Source organism: Gavialis gangeticus, unplaced genomic scaffold, assembly GCF_001723915.1.
Source record: "Gavialis gangeticus isolate Ggan-Ray unplaced genomic scaffold, GavGan_comp1, whole genome shotgun sequence".
In the NCBI taxonomy this organism is placed as follows: Eukaryota; Metazoa; Chordata; order Crocodylia; family Gavialidae; genus Gavialis; species Gavialis gangeticus.
The window spans coordinates 74,514,480-74,526,665 of record NW_017729033.1 but is presented as its reverse complement, the minus strand read 5'-3'; the positions used below and the strand labels follow the sequence as shown (position 1 = coordinate 74,526,665).

Below are 12,186 nucleotides of genomic sequence, written 5' to 3'. Positions count from 1 at the left end.
ACTGGTTTCATAGTTTCATAGTTTCTAGGGTCGGAAGGGACCTGAGCAGATCATCTAGTCTGACCCCCTGCCATGGCAGAAAAGAGTACTGGGGTCAAACGACCCCAGTAAGGTGGTCATCCAACCTCCTCTTAAAAACCTCCAGGGTGGGAGCCTGCACCACCTCACTTGGAAGCTGGTTCCAGACTGGTGGCACATAGTGGCTGGAACCCTCCCCCCGGAGTCCTGCACCTCCCCACTTGGGAGCTTGTCCTAGACCCAGCTCCAATCCCTCCCTCACTGTGGGGGCATTGATCCCACATGCCCCTTCCCTCCCCCCCCACCCACCACATCAGACTTACCAGCTGGAGGCAGCTGTGTCCAGCATCCTCAAGGACGGCTGCCTGTTTAGTCTATGGATGAATCTCCAAATCGGTGCCAAATCAATTCAGAGTCTTCTGATTCATTTTGGAGCCTTTTATGGGTCTCCCAATTTGATTTAGATTTGGAGATGCGGTTGCCAAATTGGGCCTAATCTCCTCTGAATCGAATTGGCTACCAGAGCTTCTCACAGCCCTAGTGGATTGGTATTCAATTCTAGCCCAATACTCTGTATACGAGTCTTGCTGAGGATAAGAACTGACAGTAAGTGACTTAGGGAAGAGGAGCATGGAGGGTAAATGTTTTCTCTTTTGTGTTGAATCTGTTATAGCAAAAGCTGGAGAAACTTCATAATGGGCATGTCTACATGTGCATTTATGCCCGCTTAAAGTTACTGCGCAATAAGTTACTGTGCAGTAAATGGGAATAGGCTGGCATCTACATGTGCAGGTGTTAAAGCCTGTTAATACTGTTTGTGGGCTGACTTGGGACTAAAAGTAGTCCCAAGTCAGTCCACACACATAGTGTTACTGCACAGTAAGGCTGCTTCACAGATCAGGTAGTCCTTTAACAGAGAAGTCTACGTGAGCATTACCGTGCAGTAACTAATCGGGCATAAATTTGATATCTGCATGATGATGATGCAAGTGTCAAATTTACGCTCAAGTCACAATAAGTCAGCATATTTACTGTGCAGTACAGGTGTGCACATGTAGATGCACACCTGTAATTTCAGTTACTGCACAGTAAGTGTGCGCATGTAGATGTGCCCAATTAATCTTATTTTTAGACAGCTGGTAATACAAATAAATGGTCTGAGGGGGTACTATTTTATTTTGTTTTGTCTTGGTTTCATTCTGTTTGAGAATGAAATTGGTACTGCAAAGTTTCTTGACAAATGCAATTTCTGTTTTGATTTAAATGTTTCTGAAACATCTCTTTGAAGTGGCATTGAATTAAGAGCAAAAAATGGGCTGTTTCATCAGATGTAATTAGGATATTAAGTCCTCTTTTACCAGCTGCGTGAATCATTTTAACAAAACCACAACCCAGTAAACTTTTTTGGCTGGCTTTGAATTTTCTTACAAATAGAAACTCAGTGCTAGCAGACTGTAGCACCCAGTCACCATCTATAAGTGCATTGTGGTGCACTAAATAACTCCGCCATAGGATATTACTTATGTCAGGCAATACTATCCTACAGCAGAATTAATTAGTTTACTGAGGCCTAATAGCACTGTGTGTGTAGACAGTGATGCTTTACTGCACAGCTAATTAGTCAGCTCTGCAGTAAAGCACACGTGTAGATGTGCCCAGAGTATAGTTGAGGCCATTTAAGATGGATCATTATCATATGGCAGTTACTGTATATTGTATGTAATAATTTTAGTATATATACTTTCCTATAGAAAAAGACAAGCAAAGAAATCTCATCAAAAAATAACAAGCAACCAAACATAAGTTCAAAGTTGAGCTTTTCAAAGCAGTCTATTCCAGAGTTCATGTCTTCCCAATTTTCCTTTTACTTTGTTAAAAAATAGATATTTAACACCACTACTGAGATTTTAGAAAAATATGCCAACTTCAGTCATAGGGTCAGAAGGCTTTACAACTGGCTGACATAGGAATTTTTCCTGAATCAGGACTGTTATATTCTGCCACTTACAGAAAAGAGTGAGAGTGATGTGGAAATGACTTCTTAACTACACTGGCGGTTCTGCATACCCAATATGATTTCTAAATTGAATACATAATCCATCTTTCTGTTGCAGTATTTGAGATGGTCTTAAATATTATGTATGCATTTGTCAAAAAAAGCTGAGGCATAACAAAATACATGATACTGTTCTGAGATTCTCTTGATTTTAAGGAAAGCAAAATCAAGTGATTAAATGAAGATCAATTGTGGCATGTTAAATCCCTCCCCAAATTACTAGTTAATTCTTTTTTTCAGTGAAAAACTGCATTACTACCTCTTGAAGGTGCAAATCTTTGTCCTGTGTTGCCTCTGTTGGGTGAAGGATCAGCTAGGCTGGTCCCTCCTCAGAGGCACATGGGTGAGGGACAGACATTCAAAAAGCCTGAGCCTGAATTGATTCAATCTTTGCAGGTTAGTTTAATCTGCCTAGGCTGAATCAGTTTGTAACTGCACAGACATCATCTATGGACTGAAAAAATGCAGGCACATGCCTACAGTGTCTCAAGCTAAAAACAAGGAGGGTGCTAGAGCAGCCCTCTCTTCCCTTCCACAATGCTCAGCTGAGTGGGGTGTGGCCAGACCTCGACAGGATGCTCTGATTAAGGAGGGGCTCCCCCCACTTGATAACAAAGCATTTATCAGTTCTGTTATCAGCATTTAGCACCCCATCAGAAAACAAAGCTTCTCTCATTAGTTCCAGCTCTTCTTAAACAACTTTTTCCAAGAAAAGGAACATTTCAAGGAAGGAATTACCAGCTACCTGTTGATTAGCTGCAAAAAGCCCTAAACAGACACTGTCCTGTCCGCCTTTGTCCTGCCTGCCTTACAGGGACACCTCTCAGCATTAGCTAGCATACCACATGCTGACTACAGTCCATGCTATCGGAGAGAGGAAAGAAGGACTTCTGCTTGAACAGTGAGGTGGGGCGGCAGGGCAGGAGAAGCCAAGAAGACTCTGTTGTGTTTGCAAAGTCTCTGCTGAAGGTCCAGGCAGGGAGCAGAGGTGAGGAGCCAGCCCAACTCTCTGGAGAAGAGAACCCCACCCAGCCCAGAGAGCATGCCGGGATGCTGGGGGCTCTGATTTATCTTAAACTAGGAAGGGGTCTGGGACAGACATAAATAAATTGGTTGGAGCCAAATCAGCTGAGTCTGATCCTACATTCAACCAGGTTTATCTCAAACTGGTTTCAGCCATTTTAAAACTGGCTTATATGCACTCAATGTCTGTTCCGTTACAGGTTTAAACCAGTTTCTGATCACTTAAACCAGTTTATGTGTAATGTCCATCTCTAGTCATGGAGACAATGGGATTCCAGAACTTTCTTCCTACAAAGCTTGATGGCTGATCAGTTAAAGTATTAGCTGATCTTTGAAACATCTCACTGACCTTAGCTATAGACACAGTGACCGACACGCATCACTTTACATCACTGCAGCAGCATAGGTCCACCTGATACATAGGGGAATTGAGGCAGTTTAAGTGAGATGGTAAGACAGTAGAAATACAAGTGGCTTTTGATCAGTGTGGAAGCTGATCAGCTGTGACATGCATCATTCTTAAAGGACTGAGGCAGGGGTTCTCAAATTGTAAGTCGCAACCTCCCGGAGGGTCATGAGCAACTTAAAAGGGGGCCTCAAACTTCCCAGGAGGTATGTGCAGAAGTGGCATGGAGTGGTGGATGGCAGTGGCTGCTGCCGTGTGTGAGCTCTCAATTCGCTGCTACTTTCATCCAGCACTCGAGGTCACAGTATCACAAAGTTTGAGAACACCTGAACTAAGGCATGGCAGTAGCAGCAGCAAAGAAGCTTTGATTCATGGCATTGCATCTGCAAATTGTCATTCAGTGGAGGGATAAAGGTGACCAGCTATTAACTGGGCCTGTGCCCATCCTGGCTTGGAAAAGCTAGCTGGGAGAGACTGGGCCATTACTTTGGGGGGGTTATATCAGCTTCTCCCTTTGGGAGGGCAGAGTACCAAATACTCTTAAGTTTTCAATTGTCCAGCCCCTTTTCAAGTTATCACTTAATTCTGATTCCCCATCCATTTATTACTCTGTCTTCAACCTCCCCTATTTGGGAGAAGGTCATCGAATGGGTACTTGTTTAACAACTCCAGGCACATCAATATGCCATCAGCTCCTGGACCCTTGTCAGTCTGACTTTCATCTTGTATATAACACAGAAACTGCTCTCATAGCATTGGTCAATGATTTTCACCTGGAGATCGACAGGAAAACTGTGCCCCATGGATCTTACTTAATTGTTGTGACCTTTGATACAATTGACCATGAGATTATGTTAAAGCATTTACTTTACCTGGTGGGTATTTGCAGCCAGCTCTAAATTGACTCTACTCTTTCCTATCAGGGAGGTCTCAGAGGGTGATGATGGGTAAGTGTTCATCATTCCCTTAGGACCTTTCCAGTGGAGTCCCCCAGGGATCCATCCTGTTGCCCCTCTTGTTTAATATGTATATGAGGCCACTGGGAAAGATTGTGCAGAGATTTGAATAAGTATGCCGACGATCCCCAGCTCTACTTCTCTTTTGACCCTGGCCCTGCAGCCTCTGTCCTTTCCCAGTTCCTGGCTGCAGTTAGGGACTGGATGCAGATGAACCAACTGAAACTGAATCCAGACAAAGCAGAAGTGACAGTGGTGGGCAGACAATATAACCTAGAACACCTATTATTAATTGGATTTTGCCTCCCCTTATTACACAGTTCATAGCTGTGGCAGGGCATTGGTTGTGCCTACCACTTAAAGGGCCCAGCCAAGCAGCCAGCAGATGCTTGATTGCAGCGGCCATTTTAGAGCTCTGGCCACCTATATAAAGAGACAAGTTCACTGCTGGCAGGCCAGGCAGAAACAGCGCCTGGCTGCAAGGCTGAGTACAACACCCTGGAAGTAAGGGCAGGATCTGTAGGGGATGGTTTAGAGGCTCCTGGTCCTGCGCATGACCTAAAACTGCACCCTGCCAGGAGTGGGTGGCCTGGTGGGGCTCCCAGTGGTGTGCCAGGCCAGTTACCACCCCGGTGAAAGGTGGTTCAAGGCGCCTTAATAACCTAGCTCCCACAACTGGGTGGGTTACCCTCTAGTAGGGTCCAGAAGGCGGACCCAGGAGAGAGAGTGGAGCTATAGACTCGGAAGCCTGATTTGAAATCCCTTGACTGGTCAATGCTGGGGCCAGGACCAGAAGAGTCAAAGGGCCAGGGGCCCACTATGAGGGAAGGCCTGGGGTTCTCACTGGCCTGGAGGTGAGGCCAGGGCCTGTGTAGCCAAAGGTCCCAGGAGGACCACACCCATAAGGGGGAACAGCTCAGGGAGCTAGGTAGCCCAGAATGAAGGCAGAGTAGGCTGCTTGAGTGGAGGGATCCAGTTGAGGTCCAGACCAGAGGATTCTGGGGGCCCAGAGTGGGGCCGGTGACGTTAACAACTGTGGATGCCATCTGCAAAGCTTGGGCTCCAGTGTAGGGGAGGAACAGAGCCACAGATAGCACCCTCTGGCATTGGGGCAAAAAAATGGGTGGCCTTCCACCTAATTAACATCCTAATTAGATAACAACAAGGCATGGCAGGTGAGAAGGTGGGCGGTTGGCCCAGAAACAGGTGGGTGGACCATTGGTAGACTGGTCCCGAGAAGGCCGCCCTGTTACTATTGTAGGGGGCCTTCTTGGGACCAATCTACCAATTGGTAGACTTAGGGTGCTCCTGGATCCTCTGCTCCACTTGGATCTTCAGGTGACAGCCTAGGGACACCTTTCACCAACTCTATCTGGTAAGATGGCTGTAATCCTTTCCTTCACACTGATCTGGCCACCATCATCCATGCCTTTGTAACTTTCAGGCCAAACTATTACAATTTGCTCGACGTAGGGCTGCCCTTGAAACCCATCTAGAAGCTGCAGGTGATGCAGAGCCCTCTTTCTGATGGGGCAGCTCACCAGGAGTACATAACTCCAGTGCTCAAGTCTCTGCATTAGCTCCCTTGTTGAAGCAGGCAAACAAAGTAGGATGAGGTGTTCTTTAGGGAGTCTCTGTTTTATCTTGATATGCCAGTCCAATTTAAAGTTGTTTTGTTCTGTCACTCTCTTCATAGTTTCATAGCTGGTAGGGTCGGAAGAGACCTAAGCAGGTAATCAAGTCCAACCCCCTGCCATGGGCAGGAAAGAATGCTGGGGACAAACGACCCCAGATAGGTGATTGTCTAGCCTCCTTCTGAAGATCCCCAAGGTAGGGGTGAGAACCACTTCCCTAAGAAGTTGGTTCCAACTCCTAGCCACCCTGACTGGTTCCAACTCCTAGTCACTCATTTTCTGTGAAAATATTATTTATTTTTATTCATTCAGTTTATATACCGCCCTTCATAACATGGTTTCAGGGTGGCTTACAATAAGAAAAAAGAATTCAAAAGCAAGTTGTGTTCAAATCAGCAGGTCCCAATGATCTCCACCCCAGAGTGCTGAGGGAACTGGCAGAGGTCATTGTGGGACCCCTGGCACAGCTTTACAAGCACTCATGGTGCTCTGGCGAGGTGCAAGAGGACTGGAAAAGGGCCAATGTGGTCCCCATTTTCAAAAAAGGGTGGAAAGAGGACCTAGGAAACTATAGGCCCATTAGTCTTACCTTGGTCCTGGGGAAGCTCTTTGAGAAAATTATCCAGGACCACATCTGCAAGGGACCAGCAGGGGAGATTATAGTTAGAGGCAATCAACATGGGTTCATTAGAGGCAGGTCCTGTCAAACCAACCTGGTTGCCTTCTATGACCAGGTCACAAAAGCCCTAGATGTAGGTGTCAGGGTAGACATAGTCTTTCTGGACTTTAGGAAGGCCTAAAGTCTAACCATAATCTCCCTTGCTGGTCCCTCACAGATGTGCTCCTGGATAATTTTCTCAAAGAGCTTCCCCAGGACCAAGGTAAGACTAATGGGCCTATAGTTTCCTAGGTCCTCTTTCCACCCTTTTTTGAAAATGGGGACCACATTGGCCCTTTTCCAGTCCTCTTGCACCTCGCCAGAGCACCATGAGTGCTTGTAAAGCTGTGCCAGGGGTCCCACAATGACCTCTGCCAGTTCCCTCAGCACTCTGGGGTGGAGATCATTGGGACCTACTGATTTGAACACAACTTGCTTTTGAATTCTTTTTTCTTATTGTAAGCCACCCTGAAACCATGCTATGAAGGGCGGTATACAAACTGAATGAATAAAAATAAATAATAATTATTTTCACAGAAAATGAATTTAAAGAAATAAGAAACCAACAGTTAGAGAGGTGTCTTTTTGGGTCTGAACCACCTTCCAATAAAATCAGTGCCAGAATTCTTATTGCATGAAAAGAATTTGGGCTTTTGCCCTCAATTTTTCAACTGTAGTTTGCACTACTCCTGTCTTTCAGAATTAGTCAGCCATTTCCTACTGGATGTCTGTGACATTTTAATTTTACAGTTCATGTATTGCATTGGTATTTAGGTCTACATAAGATAAAGGCATCCTATTATCAGTATCATCATCATCCTCCCCTTTTCCTTTTTTTTAAAGCATTCATTTATGTCACAGTAGATTATAAGGCCATTGGAGAAGAGATAACGAATATCTGTGTTATTGTACAGCTCCTACTGAAGGGAAGCATCAGTTCTGTTCAAAGCCCTCAAATAGTGTCACAAAGTAATCAGTTATATCCTTGCATTTAGTCTTGTATCTGCTCATAAATGCATCAATCCTTTTTTTTTTTTCAGGCTATGCCAGTTATTTCAGAAAAGGAGAAGGCGGGTGAGTAAACATTCACTTGTTTTCTCTTCTTGTATTTGTTTCCTGGAATGCTGGCCTACTTACCCTAGTGGTAAAAGGCAAGCTTTAGCTAGGCTTTCTTTGCAATGTACAAGATTATAGACCTGACAAATCTCTGTGTAAATATCACTCTGTTTCCTGAACTGGATTTGTTTCTCTCTGTGCAAGAATCATATATCCTATGTGATACTAATACAGATGCTTGAAGATGTTCTCCAAAGCATCAAGTGAAACTCCATTCATCCATTGTATGCCGGGTGTCAATTCTCTACTTTTAAAAGGCTTTATGATTTATCTGAAGTCTTGATTAACAAACAGGGAAGCATATAAAGCTGTTCATCTTAGCTAAGCAAGCAGGATTTCACACAGTGGCTGGATTAGTACTATCTGTACATTAGAATAACAGAGACTAGTGGTCTTCTGAGGTCTTTAATTGGAGTTTTGCATTGTATTGTGTTACTTTGGAAAAAACAATTAAGTGCCATTAGCATAGTAAGAGACAAATTTGGTATCAGTGTCTGGTATTTAGGTTCTTTGAATGTCATAGCTCTTCTGATTTGATTAGGTGGTATGTATTAGAAGACATGCTTGAATATTGTGAAATGATGTAATGAATACTAGAATGCATAATGCACCAAATGATTTCTAGATATGTAGTGAAAAGTACAATTCATAAAGGTTAGTTCCATACTTTTTTCCTGATTCTTCTGATTCTTTCTTGACTAGTGTTAATTATAGCTTTAAGATGATTTTGCAGTGTTGATGTGAATGCTTAGACACTACTTGGCATTTGATTTTTCTCTGTTGTTTATTTATGACAGTTCTTTAGCACTCCTGATTGAGGCTGTTTCTTTTCTTGTGCTGGGTAAACAAGGGGGAACAGTAAAATATGTGTGCATGCCTGTGTGTACATGTGTGTGTACATACATGCAAAATTCATGAAGCAAAATGTGCCCTCAAGCAAGCTGTGTCTCGGGTATTCACCGGCCATTTTCTTTGATGAAGTTCACAGTAATTCCCAAAATTGTGTTCAGTATTTAATAAGCCCATAATTTTCCAAATAAATAAAAGGCCCTATTTTTTTTTCTTTTTGCTTTCTAGAGAGGCCATATTAAGATTGTTTATATTATATTTCAGGGTAGAAACTGATACCTGGTAAGATGATACCTATTCCTTATGGTATTTTAGAGACTGCTAACTCATTTCAAATGATCTAATAAGAAACCACAATAATGACTTTTGTTCACTATCAGTACTTACTATGTAAAGCCATCAGATCACTCTAAAAGCCATTAAGAAATCCTCTAAATATGGACACCCAGTACACATACAGAGCAGGTACTGTCCCCAGAAATATGCCCGCCTTGCTCCCAGTCTGTGTACAAATAACTTGTTTACTGCTGCATTATATAAAGTTACATTTAAAAAATCAGGAATTCATGGTAACATGGAATTGTATAGAAAGATACGATGGTTGTGCTTTTGGGACAGAAGCAGACTGGGATAGATCCCATTCTGGTAAATTATGGTGATCTGACCATATCTAGGATGGATCTCTTTATGGCACCCCAGTAGACTGGGGCTGTGCACTGGCCGCAGCATGTACAGATGGTCTGGGGTTCAATCCAGAATGGCCCTGGAGGCAGCATGCAGGGCTGATCCAGCAGGATGCCTCATGCAACTTGTGCCCCAGACCCCTGGGCTCCTACAGACGTGCAGAGAACCTGCTTCAATGGAAATCCAGTACGTCAGAGCAGATTTGACTAATCAAGTCTACTTGAACACAGAAATTGACATGCTCCAGCAGCCTTCTGTGTCATATGTACCTGTCCCCATGCTGAAAAAATTCCAGAGGGGCCCTTTGGAATAAAACATGTTCAATGAGCTTTAGTTCAAAGCACCCCACTGACATTTTTTCATGGGGACATGCAGGGACACAAATACTCGTGACACATGGACACTTTTAATTAGAACAGCTCACTCATTAAAGCACCCAGTGCTATCTCCCAAAGTACATGTAAAAATACGTCCTGTGCTGTATGGGCATCAGTCCAGAGCACTGCCTGTTGCTCGAGCTGCCAGGGGCTACAATTAGGCCTTTTAGCTTAGGCTTATGTTTCAAAATGCAGGTGTTCCAGACTCTTCAATACCTGCTACTGATGCCCCACTAATGTGAGCTGCATTGCTCATAACACGAGAGATGGAGCACTGAATGACATATACCAATATTCCAGAAAAGAAGATCAAGAGAAATGTTATGCCACTTGGCATAAAACTGCATACAGGTCTACACGTAAAGTGTTAAAGGAAAAAAAAAGGGCCTTTAAAGTTCAGTTTCCAATTCAACTAACTAATAAAACTTCTTTAGTCTATATTTCTACAAACAGACTCAGATTAAAGCTATAATACATGAGCAAAAATACACTGTTATATCTTTGGGTCATGAACAGCGCGTGCCCCCAGTGGCTGCGGGGGCACAGCTGCACTAGTGGCAGCAGGAGCCCAGCGGCGATAAGCTGGGAGCTGCCACAAATGCTATTGGCACTGTTGGCTGGGGAGGGGGGGTGTGACTACCTGCAGGCACCACTGGCAGTGTCAGCAGTGGCCAGCAGCAATCATGGACCACCCACAGATGCCGCCAGAAGTGTCAGTGATGGGGTGACAAGTGGCAAATGCCTACAAGTGCCACTAACAGTGTCAGCAGCACCTTTTTGCAGGGGGTGTGCCACCACGCTCACAGGGTGCATGTGCACCCGCGTGCACCCCCTACGCATCACCCCTGCTTTGGGTGATGTTAGGAAAAATTAGTGTATAGGGAGAAGGATAAAAAAGCTCAAATAGAATAAATATTGACTTGAAATTTTCCCTGAAAGCTAAACCAAAACTTATTTTCACATTTTGAAAAGTTAATAATAATACTTTATTACTGATCCCTTTTCCCAATATATTATTTGCTTTCATCCTGAACTGGAAAGAGAAACATAGAAATAAAGAGTGAAACTATTAGTTCAGTGTTTCTGCTTTAGAAATACTGGAAATATTATTAAAAACCTGTTTGCACAGGACTTCCTATTCTGTAGATTCCAGAAATTCAGAAACTTTCAAGTTGTTTTGAATAAGCAGCTGAATATTTGGGTTCTTAACTGAATCAAGCTGTCAAAGCTTTGGAAGTTAACACATCACTAATCAAGTTTAGGTGCAGTTAATGCTTAAAATTAAATATTTTGCCCATTTTATTTTTTTTCCAACTTGGAGAATAGTTTACATCGAAGATAATATCTCAGCTAGAATACTTTAAATTAAGCTATTTTTAGTTTTAGAGCTTAACCAAGATATAATTTGAAAACATTATTCCTTTTGTTAACTAATAATTCAAGCATGACAAAAATTATTGTGTTTATAGTGAAAAGTGCAGTAAGACCTTAAAATGCCAGATCTCTGTGGTAGAATGCTATAAGTGGATAATCATCTTTTCTGCTGGCCAGAATATTACGTGGACCTAATCATATAGGGTCTTGATTCAGTTTGTCTAAAGACTATGCACATAAGTAAAGACTTAGATAATGAGAGCCTTAACAGAGGTTTTATTTTGCTTGATTCTATAGACCATGCTGACATTTCCATCTGTGGGAAAAGGTTTAAAATGAATTATCTTGTGGCCTATAGACCTAACATACTCAAGAAAAGATACATAAAACACGCCAGCTGATAGAAATTAAAATGCTTATTTTATGCAAGGAACTACAGTAATAGAAGTTTCTCCCACTTTTGCTGGGCAAAAGTGAAAGTATAGTCTGCACATGATCCACAGGGAGCAGACCAGTGAGCAGACTTGGCTCCCCAGCTGCTGCTACTCAGTTACTATAATGAAAGATCTTTTTTTTCTTCTTTCTTCCTTTCAAAAACAAGGTGCATGTCTTATTCTGGGGTGCACCGTTAGCGAGAAAATATAGTACTCCTTCCACATTCTTCTCATATTTTGGTGCCTGTATGTGACAGGGCTAAGCACAGGCATCAAAGAATAATAGCAAAATGGAACAAGCTACCTAGAGAAGTTGTGAAATGATCTTAAGAAGAATCTAGATAGGCACATCTCTAAAATAGTTTAGGGATGGCAAATCCTGCATCTTTGCAGGAGCTTGGACTAGAGGACCCTAGATTTAGACAGAATCTGTGTGCATAAGTCCAAATATTTGATTAACCAAAGTTTTGCCTAATCCTCTAGGCAACTGCAAGTCCATAGGTGCATAATTTTTTTTCCAGTAAAGTTCTCTGACTGCCTAAGGTTCTGTTTCTAGGTGTATCCAGAATGGCACTTCTCTCATGCCTAAGGCCTATTGGGA

General features: G+C 43.0%; 1 protein-coding gene across 3 annotated transcripts in view; it reads left to right on the top strand.

The window, feature by feature from the left end:
- The window catches only part of DLC1 (DLC1 Rho GTPase activating protein), a 568,238-nt gene that overhangs the window by 242,148 nt on the left and 313,904 nt on the right, over positions 1 to 12,186 (top strand). For all 3 annotated transcript variants that reach the window (XM_019526003.1, XM_019526002.1, XM_019526005.1), the window contains one exon: positions 7,792 to 7,825. In XM_019526003.1, the coding sequence (XP_019381548.1) occupies positions 7,792 to 7,825 (34 nt within the window). The remainder of the gene's footprint in view (positions 1 to 7,791; positions 7,826 to 12,186) is intronic.